The following is an 18,858-nucleotide window of genomic DNA, read 5'->3' on the forward strand; positions in this document are numbered from 1 at the left end:
CTCTGACAATGAAGAAACCACTAGTAGTTTTTCAAGTAAAAACACTCAACAAGACGTCCTGGATATCTTTTGAGCCTTCCCACTGACTTGTATTGTAAAGTATACAGCGTCTTCAGAGTGCAAGACAGCTGAAGAAAGTTCATATCACTTCTTTTAACAACTTGGCATCTTTGGAAACCTGAAGTGGTTAAAAGACGCTGAAAAAACTGAACATATGAGCAGCAGGTCGTTTTTATATAGAAAATGCCTATGTTCACTATTTTGAGCCTCCAGTTAGAACTTTTCAGGTGAGTTTCGGAGTAGACTCACAAAGTTACAAAGATGTAATACCCTTAAGTTAACAAAAAAAAGTGAGTGTATATTACAGACTACAAAAACTGCATATATATTTACATGCAATTTGATTTTTTTCCCTACTGAAATCCCCAGTAAACAAGGCTACATTGTGTTCTGACCTGAACTGCAATCTAAAGCACGTAATAGAAAAAAAACTTGTTTTATTGGATTGTGAAAAATATACATTAACAGGAAAACAATAGAAAGTTACTTATACAAATCTATGAAATTAAAACTTGGCATTTATCATCTTCAATGCGACTCTTGTTAACTGATTGTTGACAGGGGAGGAAAGGGATTCTGCCTGCTGACCACAAGCTTTTGATGCTGATGAGAGATGTAGCCTTTAATGTGCCCCTAGAAAGAGAACAATATAGGTCACGGTAAAAACTGATGTTATATAATTACATTTTTACTAAGGTAAAGCAGGAGTACATGGTGTGTTCTCGCTGTGTGATACTCCATAGGAGCATGCTGATCAACGCTGCACGTTATGACTACGTCCGGGTTAGTGGCTTAAAGGGTAAAACATGCTGAATGTAATGTAAGCAGATTAGGGTACATAAGGGTGTCTATAGATTACAGGTCTGCTTCCTTCCTAGCAAGTCCTATGTGGCAAAACTATTACCACCACAGTGTGTAACATGCTTTTTACGTTAGTTTGCACACCTTTACTTTCTCAGTAAGGCATAATCAAAAGTGATATAGGTATTGATAAACAAAATAATCAATACACCTATTACAATCCATATTTTGGGAATATGTTATATTACCGCTTTATAAAATCATGTTTTGCTTCAGCTAAAAGTCAGCAAGGCTAAGCCTGCAGATATTGTTAGGATGTTCTGTAAGATGCTGTTCTATGGATAAGTTGTACTCACAGAAACAAGGCGCCTCCAAGTCTGTTTCAACATAATTATCCTTGACAACTAATAATTGCTTAGCAATTCTTTAATTATTACTGATGTTCCACATTATTTGGTCAGACATGCATAGAAACTCCATGGCTGTGAGCCAGAAAACTGAATCCTTTTGCAACATGTCAGATCCCTCTCTCATAGGGAATCCCATATATGAATTTATATATTATTGTTATCTATCCCTTTTAAATGTAATTTTTATTCTAAATAAATGTTCCTCTCATTCAAATCATCTGTGAAGACGGGATGTCTGTTGTTTTTTCATATCACTATATAATGCATTTTGATGCATAATCTGTTAACAGCATCAGATCACCGCACTATGATGGCAGTGGATTGGGCATTTTAATAAATATTAGGGTGATAATATTCACACATCTTCTCCTGAAATGACTGGGCTATATTGTATTACATAGGTCCATTAAGTCCTCCAAAGGAAAAGCAACGTTTCCCTGTTTCATGCCCTATATGATGATCATTTCAAACTAGATTTCTTTTTCTTGCCCTAAAGTCCAATCCCTCATGTAACATGTATAGAGAATGTTTAAACAATTTCAGAATAAATATTTCACAAATTATCCTTGGAAGAAAATTACGTGGTACATAATAATATTACTGGTAAGTGGCTATTCTGGAACATTAAAGACATCATTAATTAATTTACCGTGTAGATCAGATTGACTATGATACAATTCACTTCATCGATATCCACATCCTTCACTTGCATAAATTTTAGGGCAACCAGAAAGGCATCCAGAGAAAGCTGATGTGTCCGCAGTAGCAAATATCTGCATTTGGTCAATGAAAACACAAAAAAAAATATTAATAATTTGTATAATGTAAAAAAGCAAAACACAAAGAATACAAAAAACTGGTGTCAACAGTTTGGGACCCGGTCCTTTGTCAGCCATTATTTACACACGGAGTTCAACTTTGACACATGGTAAGGTTTTTAATATTACACAGAGTAGGACCATCCCGAAAGGGTTCACCTTGTCGTGGTGGGATAGCTTTTATGCTATTTTTGATCAAAAACAGTGTTACTAAGAACCCTATTTTATTTAAATGCACTTTTGTTTTTTATTTATTTACAGCAGGGTTTATGTTCATTTTGCTTCTTGTAGGTTTTTTTCTGATTTATGGCCATTGTGAACATGCGTTTATATGCTGCATGTATACCAGCTTAAATCAAGCTCAAATTTAGTGTTTTTTTATTTGTATAATGTGCAACACAAGATAATTCTCAATAAGCCTAAAACCTTTTGGATCAATGTTCTCTCTGTGAACCCTATAATGCACATTTTAAGAATGGCGTGTCTCTGTCTAAATGATCGAAATGAGATTTTACTGGGAAGAAAAGTTTTAATTTTAAGTTTTGACAGAGTGTATGGTGTTAGAGAAATCTCATGTTGCTATTAGTACATTCAATGAATTCCTAATGTAGAATGTAAATCATGAAATGTGAGAATATACACTATATCCTCTATGAGAGCACATTTTAATCAACGTCATGCATGTTAAATGGAGATGCTCACACTGCAATTCTTCATAACTAGAGATGGGCAACCCAAAACTTTTAGTTCGGGGTTCGTACTGAACAGTTCGTGTCCGATTCTAAATGCTGAACACGGACTTCTCCAAGAATTCGGGTGCAATGTTCGGCGTTCCGGGGGAAGTCCGCTGCAGAGAGAGGCAGAGATCGAGAGGGAGAGCTAGAGAGAGATCGAGAGGGAGAGCTAGAGAGAGATCGAGAGGGAGAGCTAGAGAGAGATCGAGAGGGAGAGCTAGAGAGAGATCGAGATCGAGAGGGAGAGCTAGAGAGAGATCGAGATCGAGAGGGAGAGCTAGAGAGAGATCGAGATCGAGAGGGAGAGCTAGAGAGAGATCGAGATCGAGAGGGAGAGCTAGAGAGAGATCGAGATCGAGAGGGAGAGCTAGAGAGAGATCAAGAGGGAGAGCTAGTGAGAGATCGAGATCGAGAGGGAGAGCTAGTGAGAGATCGAGATCGAGAGGGAGAGCTAGTGAGAGATCGAGATCGAGAGGGAGAGCTAGAGAGAGATCGAGAGGGAGAGCTAGAGAGAGATCGAGAGGGAGAGCTAGAGAGAGATCGAGAGGGAGAGCTAGTGAGAGATCGAGATCGAGAGGGAGAGCTAGTGAGAGATCGAGATCGAGAGGTAGAGCTAGAGAGAGATCGAGATCGAGAGGGAGAGCTAGTGAGAGATCGAGATCGAGAGCTAGTGAGAGATCAAGAGGGAGAGCTAGTGAGAGATCGAGATCGAGAGCTAGAGAGAGATCGAGATCGAGAGGGAGAGCTAGTGAGAGATCGAGAGGGAGAGCTAGTGAGAGATCGAGATCGAGGGGAGAGCTAGTGAGAGATCGAGATCGAGAGGGAGAGCTAGTGAGAGATCGAGAGGGAGAGCTAGAGAGAGAGAGGGAGAGCTAGAGAGAGAGAGGGAGAGCTAGAGAGAGAGAGGGAGAGCTAGAGAGAGATCGAGAGGGAGAGTTAGAGAGAGATCGAGATCGAGAGGGAGAGCTAGAGAGAGATCAAGAGGGAGAGCTAGTGAGAGATCGAGATCGAGAGGGAGAGCTAGTGAGAGATCGAGATCGAGAGGGAGAGCTAGTGAGAGATCGAGATCGAGAGGGAGAGCTAGTGAGAGATCGAGAGGGAGAGCTAGTGAGAGATCGAGAGGGAGAGCTAGTGAGAGATCGAGATCGAGAGGGAGAGCTAGAGAGAGATCGAGAGGGAGAGCTAGAGAGAGATCGAGATCGAGAGGGAGAGCTAGAGAGAGATCGAGATCGAGAGGGAGAGCTAGAGAGAGATCGAGATCGAGAGGGAGAGCTAGTGAGAGATCGAGATCGAGAGGGAGAGCTAGTGAGAGATCGAGATCGAGAGGGAGAGCTAGAGAGAGATCGAGAGGGAGAGCTAGTGAGAGATCGAGATCGAGAGGGAGAGCTAGTGAGAGATCGAGAGGGAGAGCTAGTGAGAGATCGAGATCGAGAGGGAGAGCTAGTGAGAGATCGAGATCGAGAGGGAGAGTTAGTGAGAGATCGAGATCGAGAGGGAGAGCTAGAGAGAGATCGAGAGGGAGAGCTAGTGAGAGAACGAGATCGAGAGCTAGTGAGAGATCGAGAGGGAGAGCTAGTGAGAGATCGAGATCGAGAGGGAGAGCTAGTGAGAGATCGAGATCGAGAGGGAGAGCTAGTGAGAGATCGAGAGGGAGAGCTAGTGAGAGATCGAGATGGAGAGCTAGTGAGAGATCGAGATCGAGAGGGAGAGCTAGTGAGAGATCGAGAGGGAGAGCTAGTGAGAGATCGAGAGGGAGAGCTAGTGAGAGATCGAGAGGGAGAGCTAGTGAGAGATCGAGATCGAGAGGGAGAGCTAGTGAGAGATCGAGAGGGAGAGCTAGTGAGAGATCGAGAGGGAGAGCTAGTGAGAGATCGAGAGGGAGAGCTAGTGAGAGATCGAGATCGAGAGGGAGAGCTAGTGAGAGATCGAGGGGAGAGCTAGTGAGAGATCGAGATCGAGAGCTAGTGAGAGATCGAGATCGAGAGGAAGAGCTAGTGAGAGATCGAGATCGAGAGGGAGAGCTAGAGAGAGATCGAGAGGGAGAGCTAGAGAGAGATCGAGAGGGAGAGCTAGAGAGAGATCGAGAGGGAGAGCTAGAGAGAGATCGAGAGGGAGAGCTAGAGAGAGAGGGAGAGCTAGAGAGAGATCGAGAGGGAGAGCTAGAGAGAGATCGAGAGGGAGAGCTAGAGAGATCGAGAGGGAGAGCTAGAGAGAGAGAGGGAGAGCTAGAGAGAGAGAGAGGGAGAGCTAGAGAGAGATCGAGAGGGAGAGCTAGAGAGAGATCGAGATCGAGAGCTAGAGAGAGATCGAGATCGAGAGGGAGAGCTAGAGAGAGATCAAGAGGGAGAGCTAGTGAGAGATCGAGATCGAGAGGGAGAGCTAGTGAGAGATCGAGATCGAGAGGGAGAGCTAGTGAGAGATCGAGAGGGAGAGCTAGTGAGAGATCGAGATCGAGAGGGAGAGCTAGAGAGAGATCGAGAGGGAGAGCTAGAGAGAGATCGAGATCGAGAGGGAGAGCTAGTGAGAGATCGAGATCGAGAGGGAGAGCTAGTGAGAGATCGAGATCGAGAGGGAGAGCTAGTGAGAGATCGAGAGGGAGAGCTAGTGAGAGATCGAGAGGGAGAGGGAGAGCTAGTGAGAGATCGAGATCGAGAGGGAGAGCTAGTGAGAGATCGAGATCGAGAGGGAGAGCTAGAGAGAGCTCGAGAGGGAGAGCTAGAGAGAGCTCGAGAGGGAGAGCTAGAGAGAGAGGGAGAGCTAGATCGAGAGGGAGAGCTAGATCGAGAGGGAGAGCTAGATCGAGAGGGAGAGCTAGATCGAGAGGGAGAGCTAGATCGAGAGGGAGAGCTAGATCGAGAGGGAGAGCTAGATCGAGAGGGAGAGCTAGATCGAGAGGGAGAGCTAGATCGAGAGGGAGAGCTAGAGAGAGAGGGAGAGCTAGAGAGAGAGGGAGAGCTAGAGAGAGAGGGAGAGCTAGAGAGAGAGGGAGAGCTAGAGAGAGAGGGAGAGCTAGAGAGACATCGAGAGGGAGAGCTAGAGAGACATCGAGAGGGAGAGCTAGAGAGAGAGAGCTAGAGAGAGAGATCGAGAGGGAGAGCTAGAGAGAGAGATCGAGAGGGAGAGCTAGAGAGAGATCGAGAGGGAGAGCTAGAGAGAGATCGAGAGGGAGAGCTAGTGAGAGATCGAGATCGAGAGGGAGAGCTAGTGAGAGATCGAGATCGAGAGGGAGAGCTAGAGAGAGAGGGAGAGCTAGATCGAGAGGGAGAGCTAGAGAGAGAGGGAGAGCTAGATCGAGAGGGAGAGCTAGATCGAGAGGGAGAGCTAGATCGAGAGGGAGAGCTAGATCGAGAGGGAGAGCTAGATCGAGAGGGAGAGCTAGAGAGAGAGGGAGAGCTAGAGAGAGAGGGAGAGCTAGAGAGAGAGGGAGAGCTAGAGAGAGAGGGAGAGCTAGAGAGAGAGGGAGAGCTAGAGAGACATCGAGAGGGAGAGCTAGAGAGACATCGAGAGGGAGAGCTAGAGAGAGAGAGCTAGAGAGAGAGATCGAGAGGGAGAGCTAGAGAGAGAGATCGAGAGGGAGAGCTAGAGAGAGATCGAGAGGGAGAGCTAGAGAGAGATCGAGAGGGAGAGCTAGTGAGAGATCGAGATCGAGAGGGAGAGCTAGTGAGAGATCGAGATCGAGAGGGAGAGCTAGTGAGAGATCGAGAGGGAGAGCTAGTGAGAGATCGAGATCGAGAGGGAGAGCTAGAGAGAGATCGAGATCGAGAGCTAGAGAGAGATCGAGATGGAGAGCTAGAGAGAGATCGAGATGGAGAGCTAGAGAGAGATCGAGAGGGAGAGCTAGTGAGAGATCGAGAGGGAGAGCTAGTGAGAGATCGAGAGGGAGAGCTAGTGAGAGATCGAGAGGGAGAGGGAGAGCTAGTGAGAGATCGAGATCGAGAGGGAGAGCTAGTGAGAGATCGAGATCGAGAGCTAGAGAGAGCTCGAGAGGGAGAGCTAGAGAGAGCTCGAGAGGGAGAGCTAGAGAGAGCTCGAGAGGGAGAGCTAGAGAGAGCTCGAGAGGGAGAGCTAGATCGAGAGGGAGAGCTAGATCGAGAGGGAGAGCTAGATCGAGAGGGAGAGCTAGATCGAGAGGGAGAGCTAGATCGAGAGGGAGAGCTAGATCGAGAGGGAGAGCTAGATCGAGAGGGAGAGCTAGATCGAGAGGGAGAGCTAGAGAGAGAGGGAGAGCTAGAGAGAGAGGGAGAGCTAGAGAGAGAGGGAGAGGGAGAGCTAGAGAGACATCGAGAGGGAGAGCTAGAGAGAGAGATCGAGAGGGAGAGCTAGAGAGAGAGATCGAGAGGGAGAGCTAGAGAGATCGAGAGGGAGAGCTAGAGAGAGAGATCGAGAGGGAGAGCTAGAGAGAGATCGAGAGCTAGAGAGAGAGGGAGAGCTAGAGAGAGAGGGAGAGCTAGAGGGAGAGCTAGAGAGAGAGGGAGAGCTAGAGAGAGAGGGAGAGCTAGAGGGAGAGCTAGAGAGAGAGGGAGAGCTAGAGAGAGAGGGAGAGCTAGAGAGAGAGGGAGAGCTAGAGAGAGAGGGAGAGCTAGAGAGAGAGGGAGAGCTAGAGAGAGAGCTAGAGGGAGAGCTAGAGAGAGATCGAGAGGGAGAGCTAGAGAGAGATCGAGAGGGAGAGCTAGAGAGAGATCGAGAGGGAGAGCTAGAGAGAGATCGAGAGGGAGAGCTAGAGAGAGATCGAGAGGGAGAGCTAGAGAGAGATCGAGAAGGAGAGCTAGAGAGAGATCGAGAGGGAGAGCTAGAGAGAGATCGAGAGGGAGAGCTAGAGAGAGAGGGAGAGCTAGAGAGAGAGGGAGAGCTAAAGAGAGGGAGAGCTAGAGAGAGGGAGAGCTAGAGAGAGAGGGAGAGCTAGAGAGAGAGCTAGAGGGAGAGGGAGAGCTAGAGAGAGAGAGAGGGAGAGCGAGAGAGAGAGGGAGAGCTAGAGAGAGAGAGAGGGAGAGCTAGAGAGAGAGAGAGGGAGAGCTAGAGAGAGATCGAGAGGGAGAGCTAGAGAGAGATCGAGAGGGAGAGCTAGAGAGAGATCGAGAGGGAGAGCTAGAGAGAGATCGAGAGGGAGAGCTAGAGAGAGATCGAGAGGGAGAGCTAGAGAGAGATCGAGAGGGAGAGCTAGAGAGAGATCGAGAGGGAGAGCTAGAGAGAGATCGAGAGGGAGAGCTAGAGAGAGATCGAGAGGGAGAGCTAGAGAGAGATCGAGAGGGAGAGCTAGAGAGAGATCGAGAGGGAGAGCTAGAGAGAGATCGAGAGGGAGAGCTAGAGAGAGATCGAGAGGGAGAGCTAGAGAGAGATCGAGAGGGAGAGCTAGAGAGAGATCGAGAGGGAGAGCTAGAGAGAGATCGAGAGGGAGAGCTAGAGAGAGATCGAGAGGGAGAGCTAGAGAGAGATCGAGAGGGAGAGCTAGAGAGAGATCGAGAGGGAGAGCTAGAGAGAGATCGAGAGGGAGAGCTAGAGAGAGATCGAGAGGGAGAGCTAGAGAGAGATCGAGAGGGAGAGCTAGAGAGAGATCGAGAGGGAGAGCTAGAGAGAGATCGAGAGGGAGAGCTAGAGAGAGATCGAGAGGGAGAGCTAGAGAGAGATCGAGAGGGAGAGCTAGAGAGAGATCGAGAGGGAGAGCTAGAGAGAGATCGAGAGGGAGAGCTAGAGAGAGATCGAGAGGGAGAGCTAGAGAGAGATCGAGAGGGAGAGCTAGAGAGAGATCGAGAGGGAGAGCTAGAGAGAGATCGAGAGGGAGAGCTAGAGAGAGATCGAGAGGGAGAGCTAGAGAGAGATCGAGAGGGAGAGCTAGAGAGAGATCGAGAGGGAGAGCTAGAGAGAGATCGAGAGGGAGAGCTAGAGAGAGATCGAGAGGGAGAGCTAGAGAGAGATCGAGAGGGAGAGCTAGAGAGAGATCGAGAGGGAGAGCTAGAGAGATCGAGAGGGAGAGTTAGAGAGAGAGATCGAGAGGGAGAGCTAGAGAGAGATCGAGAGGGAGAGCTAGAGAGAGATCGAGAGGGAGAGAGAGAGGGAGAGCTAGAGAGAGAGGGAGAGCTAGAGAGAGAGGGAGAGCTAGAGAGAGAGGGAGAGCTAGAGAGAGAGGGAGAGCTAGAGAGAGAGGGAGAGCTAGAGAGAGCTAGAGAGAGAGAGAGGGAGAGGGAGAGCTAGAGAGAGAGAGGGAGAGCTAGAGAGAGAGGGAGAGCTAGAGAGAGAGGGAGAGCTAGAGAGAGATCGAGAGGGAGAGCTAGAGAGAGATCGAGAGGGAGAGCTAGAGAGAGATCGAGAGGGAGAGCTAGAGAGAGATCGAGAGGGAGAGCTAGAGAGAGATCGAGAGGGAGAGCTAGAGAGAGATCGAGATCGAGAGGGAGAGCTAGTGAGAGATCGAGATCGAGAGGGAGAGCTAGTGAGAGATCGAGATCGAGAGGGAGAGCTAGTGAGAGATCGAGATCGAGAGGGAGAGCTAGTGAGAGATCGAGATCGAGAGGGAGAGCTAGTGAGAGATCGAGATCGAGAGGTAGAGCTAGTGAGAGATCGAGATCGAGAGCTAGTGAGAGATCGAGAGGGAGAGCTAGAGAGAGAGAGGGAGAGCTAGAGAGAGAGAGGGAGAGCTAGAGAGAGAGAGGGAGAGCTAGAGAGAGAGAGGGAGAGCTAGAGAGAGATCGAGAGGGAGAGCTAGAGAGAGATCGAGAGGGAGAGCTAGAGAGAGATCGAGAGGGAGAGCTAGAGAGAGATCGAGAGCTAGAGAGAGATCGAGATCGAGAGGGAGAGCTAGAGAGAGATCGAGAGGGAGAGGGAGAGCTAGTGAGAGATCGAGATCGAGAGGGAGAGCTAGTGAGAGATCGAGATCGAGAGGGAGAGCTAGAGAGAGATCGAGAGGGAGAGCTAGAGAGAGATCGAGAGGGAGAGCTAGAGAGAGATCGAGAGGGAGAGCTAGAGAGAGATCGAGATCGAGAGGGAGAGCTAGTGAGAGATCGAGATAGAGAGGGAGAGCTAGAGAGAGATCGAGAGGGAGAGCTAGTGAGAGATCGAGATCGAGAGGGAGAGCTAGTGAGAGATCGAGAGGGAGAGCTAGTGAGAGATCGAGATCGAGAGGGAGAGCTAGTGAGAGATCGAGAGGGAGAGCTAGTGAGAGATCGAGATCGAGAGCTAGTGAGAGATCGAGATCAAGAGGGAGAGCTAGACAGAGATCGAGAGGGAGAGCTAGTGAGAGATCGAGATCGAGAGGGAGAGCTAGTGAGAGATCGAGAGGGAGAGCTAGTGAGAGATCGAGATCGAGAGGGAGAGCTAGTGAGAGATCGAGAGGGAGAGCTAGTGAGAGATCGAGATCGAGAGGGAGAGCTAGTGAGAGATCGAGATCGAGAGGGAGAGCTAGTGAGAGATCGAGATCGAGAGGAAGAGCTAGTGAGAGATCGAGAGCTAGTGAGAGATCGAGATCGAGAGGGAGAGCTAGTGAGAGATCGAGATCGAGAGGGAGAGCTAGTGAGAGATCGAGATCGAGAGGGAGAGCTAGAGAGAGATCGAGAGGGAGAGCTAGAGAGAGATCGAGAGGGAGAGCTAGAGAGAGATCGAGAGGGAGAGCTAGTGAGAGATCGAGATCGAGAGGGAGAGCTAGTGAGAGATCGAGATCGAGAGGTAGAGCTAGAGAGAGATCGAGATCGAGAGGGAGAGCTAGTGAGAGATCGAGATCGAGACCTAGTGAGAGATCAAGAGGGAGAGCTAGTGAGAGATCGAGATCGAGAGCTAGAGAGAGATCGAGATCGAGAGGGAGAGCTAGTGAGAGATCGAGATCGAGAGGGAGAGCTAGTGAGAGATCGAGATCGAGGGGAGAGCTAGTGAGAGATCGAGATCGAGAGGGAGAGCTAGTGAGAGATCGAGAGGGAGAGCTAGAGAGAGAGAGGGAGAGCGAGGGAGAGCTAGAGAGAGAGAGGGAGAGCTAGAGAGAGAGAGGGAGAGCTAGAGAGATCGAGAGGGAGAGTTAGAGAGAGATCGAGAGGGAGAGCTAGAGAGAGATCAAGAGGGAGAGCTAGTGAGAGATCGAGATCGAGAGCTAGTGAGAGATCGAGAGGGAGAGCTAGTGAGAGATCGAGATCGAGAGGGAGAGCTAGTGAGAGATCGAGAGGGAGAGCTAGTGAGAGATCGAGAGGGAGAGCTAGTGAGAGATCGAGAGGGAGAGCTAGTGAGAGATCGAGATCGAGAGGGAGAGCTAGAGAGAGATCGAGAGGGAGAGCTAGAGAGAGATCGAGATCGAGAGGGAGAGCTAGAGAGAGATCGAGATCGAGAGGGAGAGCTAGAGAGAGATCGAGATCGAGAGGGAGAGCTAGTGAGAGATCGAGAGGGAGAGCTAGTGAGAGATCGAGATCGAGAGGGAGAGCTAGAGAGAGATCGAGAGGGAGAGCTAGTGAGAGATCGAGATCGAGAGGGAGAGCTAGTGAGAGATCGAGAGGGAGAGCTAGTGAGAGATCGAGATCGAGAGGGAGAGCTAGTGAGAGATCGAGATCGAGAGGGAGAGCTAGTGAGAGATCGAGATCGAGAGGGAGAGCTAGAGAGAGATCGAGAGGGAGAGCTAGTGAGAGATCGAGATCGAGAGCTAGTGAGAGATCGAGAGGGAGAGCTAGTGAGAGATCGAGATCGAGAGGGAGAGCTAGTGAGAGATCGAGATCGAGAGGGAGAGCTAGTGAGAGATCGAGAGGGAGAGCTAGTGAGAGATCGAGATGGAGAGCTAGTGAGAGATCGAGATCGAGAGGGAGAGCTAGTGAGAGATCGAGATCGAGAGGGAGAGCTAGTGAGAGATCGAGAGGGAGAGCTAGTGAGAGATCGAGAGGGAGAGCTAGTGAGAGATCGAGATCGAGAGGGAGAGCTAGTGAGAGATCGAGGGGAGAGCTAGTGAGAGATCGAGATCGAGAGCTAGTGAGAGATCGAGATCGAGAGGAAGAGCTAGTGAGAGATCGAGATCGAGAGGGAGAGCTAGAGAGAGATCGAGAGGGAGAGCTAGAGAGAGATCGAGAGGGAGAGCTAGAGAGAGATCGAGAGGGAGAGCTAGAGAGAGATCGAGAGGGAGAGCTAGAGAGAGATCGAGAGGGAGAGCTAGAGAGAGAGGGAGAGCTAGAGAGAGATCGAGAGGGAGAGCTAGAGAGAGATCGAGAGGGAGAGCTAGAGAGAGATCGAGAGGGAGAGCTAGAGAGAGAGAGGGAGAGCTAGAGAGAGAGAGAGGGAGAGCTAGAGAGAGATCGAGAGGGAGAGCTAGAGAGAGATCGAGATCGAGAGGGAGAGCTAGAGAGAGATCGAGATCGAGAGCTAGAGAGAGATCGAGATCGAGAGGGAGAGCTAGAGAGAGATCAAGAGGGAGAGCTAGTGAGAGATCGAGATCGAGAGGGAGAGCTAGTGAGAGATCGAGATCGAGAGGGAGAGCTAGTGAGAGATCGAGATCGAGAGGGAGAGCTAGTGAGAGATCGAGAGGGAGAGCTAGTGAGAGATCGAGATCGAGAGGGAGAGCTAGAGAGAGATCGAGAGGGAGAGCTAGAGAGAGATCGAGATCGAGAGGGAGAGCTAGTGAGAGATCGAGATCGAGAGGGAGAGCTAGTGAGAGATCGAGATCGAGAGGGAGAGCTAGTGAGAGATCGAGAGGGAGAGCTAGTGAGAGATCGAGAGGGAGAGGGAGAGCTAGTGAGAGATCGAGATCGAGAGGGAGAGCTAGTGAGAGATCGAGAGGGAGAGCTAGAGAGAGCTCGAGAGGGAGAGCTAGAGAGAGCTCGAGAGGGAGAGCTAGAGAGAGATCGAGAGGGAGAGCTAGAGAGAGAGGGAGAGCTAAATCGAGAGGGAGAGCTAGAGAGAGAGGGAGAGCTAGATCGAGAGGGAGAGCTAGATCGAGAGGGAGAGCTAGATCGAGAGGGAGAGCTAGATCGAGAGGGAGAGCTAGATCGAGAGGGAGAGCTAGATCGAGAGGGAGAGCTAGAGAGAGAGGGAGAGCTAGAGAGAGAGGGAGAGCTAGAGAGAGAGGGAGAGCTAGAGAGAGAGGGAGAGCTAGAGAGAGAGGGAGAGCTAGAGAGAGAGGGAGAGCTAGAGAGAGAGGGAGAGCTAGAGAGACATCGAGAGGGAGAGCTAGAGAGACATCGAGAGGGAGAGCTAGAGAGAGAGAGCTAGAGAGAGAGATCGAGAGGGAGAGCTAGAGAGAGAGATCGAGAGGGAGAGCTAGAGAGAGATCGAGAGGGAGAGCTAGAGAGAGATCGAGAGGGAGAGCTAGTGAGAGATCGAGATCGAGAGGGAGAGCTAGTGAGAGATCGAGATCGAGAGGGAGAGCTAGTGAGAGATCGAGAGGGAGAGCTAGTGAGAGATCGAGATCGAGAGGGAGAGCTAGAGAGAGATCGAGATCGAGAGCTAGAGAGAGATCGAGATCGAGAGGGAGAGCTAGAGAGAGATCGAGATCGAGAGGGAGAGCTAGTGAGAGATCGAGATCGAGAGGGAGAGCTAGTGAGAGATCGAGAGGGAGAGCTAGTGAGAGATCGAGAGGGAGAGGGAGAGCTAGTGAGAGATCGAGATCGAGAGGGAGAGCTAGTGAGAGATCGAGATCGAGAGGGAGAGCTAGAGAGAGCTCGAGAGGGAGAGCTAGAGAGAGCTCGAGAGGGAGAGCTAGAGAGAGATCGAGAGGGAGAGCTAGATCGAGAGGGAGAGCTAGATCGAGAGGGAGAGCTAGATCGAGAGGGAGAGCTAGATCGAGAGGGAGAGCTAGATCGAGAGGGAGAGCTAGATCGAGAGGGAGAGCTAGATCGAGAGGGAGAGCTAGATCGAGAGGGAGAGCTAGAGAGAGAGGGAGAGCTAGAGAGAGAGGGAGAGCTAGAGAGAGAGGGAGAGCTAGAGAGACATCGAGAGGGAGAGCTAGAGAGACATCGAGAGGGAGAGCTAGAGAGAGAGAGCTAGAGAGAGAGATCGAGAGGGAGAGCTAGAGAGAGAGATCGAGAGGGAGAGCTAGAGAGAGATCGAGAGGGAGAGCTAGAGAGAGATCGAGAGGGAGAGCTAGTGAGAGATCGAGATCGAGAGGGAGAGCTAGTGAGAGATCGAGATCGAGAGGGAGAGCTAGTGAGAGATCGAGAGGGAGAGCTAGTGAGAGATCGAGATCGAGAGGGAGAGCTAGAGAGAGATCGAGAGCTAGAGAGAGATCGAGATCGAGAGGGAGAGCTAGAGAGAGATCGAGATCGAGAGGGAGAGCTAGAGAGAGATCGAGATCGAGAGGGAGAGCTAGTGAGAGATCGAGAGGGAGAGCTAGTGAGAGATCGAGAGGGAGAGGGAGAGCTAGTGAGAGATCGAGAGGGAGAGCTAGTGAGAGATCGAGATCGAGAGGGAGAGCTAGAGAGAGATCGAGAGGGAGAGCTAGAGAGAGCTCGAGAGGGAGAGCTAGAGAGAGCTCGAGAGGGAGAGCTAGAGAGAGATCGAGAGGGAGAGCTAGATCGAGAGGGAGAGCTAGATCGAGAGGGAGAGCTAGATCGAGAGGGAGAGCTAGATCGAGAGGGAGAGCTAGATCGAGAGGGAGAGCTAGATCGAGAGGGAGAGCTAGATCGAGAGGGAGAGCTAGATCGAGAGGGAGAGCTAGATCGAGAGGGAGAGCTAGATCGAGAGGGAGAGCTAGAGAGAGAGGGAGAGCTAGAGAGAGAGGGAGAGCTAGAGAGAGAGGGAGAGCTAGAGAGAGAGGGAGAGCTAGAGAGAGAGGGAGAGCTAGAGAGAGAGGGAGAGCTAGAGAGAGAGGGAGAGCTAGAGAGACATCGAGAGGGAGAGCTAGAGAGAGAGATCGAGAGGGAGAGCTAGAGAGAGAGATCGAGAGGGAGAGCTAGAGAGATCGAGAGGGAGAGCTAGAGAGAGAGATCGAGAGGGAGAGCTAGAGAGAGAGATCGAGAGAGAGAGCTAGAGAGAGATCGAGAGCTAGAGAGAGAGGGAGAGCTAGAGAGAGAGGGAGAGCTAGAGGGAGAGCTAGAGAGAGAGGGAGAGCTAGAGAGAGAGGGAGAGCTAGAGGGAGAGCTAGAGAGAGAGGGAGAGCTAGAGAGAGAGGGAGAGCTAGAGAGAGAGGGAGAGCTAGAGAGAGAGGGAGAGCTAGAGAGAGAGGGAGAGCTAGAGAGAGAGGGAGAGGGAGAGCTAGAGAGAGAGGGAGAGGGAGAGCTAGAGAGAGATCGAGAGGGAGAGCTAGAGAGAGATCGAGAGGGAGAGCTAGAGAGAGATCGAGAGGGAGAGCTAGAGAGAGATCGAGAGGGAGAGCTAGAGAGAGATCGAGAAGGAGAGCTAGAGAGAGATCGAGAGGGAGAGCTAGAGAGAGATCGAGAGGGAGAGCTAGAGAGAGAGGGAGAGCTAGAGAGAGAGGGAGAGCTAAAGAGAGGGAGAGCTAGAGAGAGGGAGAGCAAGAGAGAGAGGGAGAGCTAGAGAGAGAGCTAGAGGGAGAGGGAGAGCTAGAGAGAGAGAGAGGGAGAGGGAGAGCTAGAGAGAGAGAGAGGGAGAGGGAGAGCTAGAGAGAGAGAGAGGGAGAGCTAGAGAGAGAGAGAGGGAGAGCTAGAGAGAGAGAGAGGGAGAGCTAGAGAGAGATCGAGAGGGAGAGCTAGAGAGAGATCGAGAGGGAGAGCTAGAGAGAGATCGAGAGGGAGAGCTAGAGAGAGATCGAGAGGGAGAGCTAGAGAGAGATCGAGAGGGAGAGCTAGAGAGAGATCGAGAGGGAGAGCTAGAGAGAGATCGAGAGGGAGAGCTAGAGAGAGATCGAGCGGGAGAGCTAGAGAGAGATCGAGAGGGAGAGCTAGAGAGAGATCGAGAGGGAGAGCTAGAGAGAGATCGAGAGGGAGAGCTAGAGAGAGATCGAGAGGGAGAGCTAGAGAGAGATCGAGAGGGAGAGCTAGAGAGAGATCGAGAGGGAGAGCTAGAGAGAGATCGAGAGGGAGAGCTAGAGAGAGATCGAGAGGGAGAGCTAGAGAGAGATCGAGAGGGAGAGCTAGAGAGAGATCGAGAGGGAGAGCTAGAGAGAGATCGAGAGGGAGAGCTAGAGAGAGATCGAGAGGGAGAGCTAGAGAGAGATCGAGAGGGAGAGCTAGAGAGAGATCGAGAGGGAGAGCTAGAGAGAGATCGAGAGGGAGAGCTAGAGAGAGATCGAGAGGGAGAGCTAGAGAGAGATCGAGAGGGAGAGCTAGAGAGAGATCGAGAGGGAGAGCTAGAGAGAGATCGAGAGGGAGAGCTAGAGAGAGATCGAGAGGGAGAGCTAGAGAGAGATCGAGAGGGAGAGCTAGAGAGAGATCGAGAGGGAGAGCTAGAGAGAGATCGAGAGGGAGAGCTAGAGAGAGATCGAGAGGGAGAGCTAGAGAGAGATCGAGAGGGAGAGCTAGAGAGAGATCGAGAGGGAGAGCTAGAGAGAGATCGAGAGGGAGAGCTAGAGAGAGATCGAGAGGGAGAGCTAGAGAGAGATCGAGAGGGAGAGCTAGAGAGAGATCGAGAGGGAGAGCTAGAGAGAGATCGAGAGGGAGAGCTAGAGAGAGATCGAGAGGGAGAGCTAGAGAGAGATCGAGAGGGAGAGCTAGAGAGAGATCGAGAGGGAGAGCTAGAGAGAGATCGAGAGGGAGAGCTAGAGAGAGATCGAGAGGGAGAGCTAGAGAGAGATCGAGAGGGAGAGCTAGAGAGAGATCGAGAGGGAGAGCTAGAGAGAGATCGAGAGCGAGAGCTAGAGAGAGATCGAGAGGGAGAGCTAGAGAGAGATCGAGAGGGAGAGCTAGAGAGATCGAGAGGGAGAGTTAGAGAGAGAGATCGAGAGGGAGAGCTAGAGAGAGATCGAGAGGGAGAGCTAGAGAGAGATCGAGAGGGAGAGAGAGAGGGAGAGCTAGAGAGAGAGGGAGAGCTAGAGAGAGAGGGAGAGCTAGAGAGAGAGGGAGAGCTAGAGAGAGCTAGAGGGAGAGCTAGAGAGAGAGAGAGGGAGAGGGAGAGCTAGAGAGAGAGAGGGAGAGCTAGAGAGAGAGGGAGAGCTAGAGAGAGAGGGAGAGCTAGAGAGAGATCGAGAGGGAGAGCTAGAGAGAGATCGAGAGGGAGAGCTAGAGAGAGATCGAGAGGGAGAGCTAGAGAGAGATCGAGAGGGAGAGCTAGAGAGAGATCGAGATCGAGAGGGAGAGCTAGTGAGAGATCGAGATCGAGAGGGAGAGCTAGTGAGAGATCGAGATCGAGAGGGAGAGCTAGTGAGAGATCGAGATCGAGAGGGAGAGCTAGTGAGAGATCGAGATCGAGAGCTAGTGAGAGATCGAGATCGAGAGGTAGAGCTAGTGAGAGATCGAGATCGAGAGCTAGTGAGAGATCGAGAGGGAGAGCTAGAGAGAGAGAGGGAGAGCTAGAGAGAGAGAGGGAGAGCTAGAGAGAGAGAGGGAGAGCTAGAGAGAGAGAGGGAGAGCTAGAGAGAGATCGAGAGGGAGAGCTAGAGAGAGATCGAGAGGGAGAGCTAGAGAGAGATCGAGAGGGAGAGCTAGAGAGAGATCGAGAGGGAGAGCTAGAGAGAGATCGAGAGCTAGAGAGAGATCGAGATCGAGAGGGAGAGCTAGAGAGAGATCGAGAGGGAGAGGGAGAGCTAGTGAGAGATCGAGATCGAGAGGGAGAGCTAGTGAGAGATCGAGATCGAGAGGGAGAGCTAGAGAGAGATCGAGAGGGAGAGCTAGAGAGAGATCGAGAGGGAGAGCTAGAGAGAGATCGAGAGGGAGAGAGAGAGGGAGAGCTAGAGAGAGAGGGAGAGCTAGAGAGAGAGGGAGAGCTAAAGAGAGGGAGAGCTAGAGAGAGATCGAGAGGGAGAGCTAGAGAGAGATCGAGATCGAGAGGGAGAGCTAGTGAGAGATCGAGATCGAGAGGGAGAGCTAGTGAGAGATCGAGATAGAGAGGGAGAGCTAGAGAGAGATCGAGAGGGAGAGCTAGTGAGAGATCGAGATCGAGAGGGAGAGCTAGTGAGAGATCGAGAGGGAGAGCTAGTGAGAGATCGAGATCGAGAGGGAGAGCTAGTGAGAGATCGAGAGGGAGAGCTAGTGAGAGATCGAGATCGAGAGCTAGTGAGAGATCGAGATCGAGAGGGAGAGCTAGACAGAGATCGAGAGGGAGAGCTAGTGAGAGATCGAGATCGAGAGGGAGAGCTAGTGAGAGATCGAGAGGGAGAGCTAGTGAGAGATCGAGATCGAGAGGGAGAGCTAGTGAGAGATCGAGAGGGAGAGCTAGTGAGAGATCGAGATCGAGAGGGAGAGCTAGTGAGAGATCGAGATCGAGAGGGAGAGCTAGTGAGAGATCGAGATCGAGAGGGAGAGCTAGTGAGAGATCGAGATCGAGAGGAAGAGCTAGTGAGAGATCGAGAGCTAGTGAGAGATCGAGATCGAGAGGGAGAGCTAGTGAGAGATCGAGGGGAGAGCTAGTGAGAGATCGAGATCGAGAGCTAGTGAGAGATCGAGATCGAGAGCTAGTGAGAGATCGAGATCGAGAGCTAGTGAGAGATCGAGATCGAGAGGGAGAGCTAGAGAGAGATCGAGAGGGAGAGCTAGAGAGAGATCGAGAGGGAGAGCTAGAGAGAGAGGGAGAGCTAGAGAGAGATCGAGAGGGAGAGCTAGAGAGAGATCGAGAGGGAGAGCTAGAGAGAGATCGAGAGGGAGAGCTAGAGAGAGATCGAGAGGGAGAGCTAGAGAGAGATCGAGAGGGAGAGCTAGAGAGAGATCGAGATCGAGAGGGAGAGCTAGAGAGAGATCGAGATCGAGAGGGAGAGCTAGAGAGAGATCGAGATCGAGAGGGAGAGCTAGAGAGAGATCAAGAGGGAGAGCTAGTGAGAGATCGAGAGGGAGAGCTAGTGAGAGATCGAGATCGAGAGGGAGAGCTAGTGAGAGATCGAGATCGAGAGGGAGAGCTAGAGAGAGATCGAGAGGGAGAGCTAGTGAGAGATCGAGATCGAGAGCTAGTGAGAGATCGAGAGGGAGAGCTAGTGAGAGATCGAGAGGGAGAGCTAGTGAGAGATCGAGATCGAGAGGGAGAGCTAGTGAGAGATCAAGA

The 18,858-nt window shown here is 51.0% G+C and overlaps 1 protein-coding gene across 1 annotated transcript in view; it reads right to left on the reverse strand.

Annotated features, from left to right (window-relative positions):
* Positions 1 to 480: 480 nt before the first annotated feature.
* Positions 481 to 18,858, reverse strand: part of PCID2 (PCI domain containing 2) — a 67,457-nt gene continuing 49,079 nt past the window's right edge. Inside the window, exons 14-15 of the mRNA XM_073664408.1 lie at positions 1,921 to 2,044; positions 481 to 693 (exon numbers count right to left, since the gene is read on the reverse strand). Of these exons, the coding sequence (XP_073520509.1) occupies positions 604 to 693; positions 1,921 to 2,044 (214 nt within the window). The 3' untranslated portion in view covers positions 481 to 603. The remainder of the gene's footprint in view (positions 694 to 1,920; positions 2,045 to 18,858) is intronic.

The sequence above is a fragment of the Phyllobates terribilis genome, unplaced genomic scaffold (assembly GCF_046119375.1).
Source record: "Phyllobates terribilis strain yellow unplaced genomic scaffold, ASM4611937v1 Scaffold_2__4_contigs__length_985480577, whole genome shotgun sequence".
Lineage (NCBI taxonomy): Eukaryota > Metazoa > Chordata > Amphibia > Anura > Dendrobatidae > Phyllobates > Phyllobates terribilis.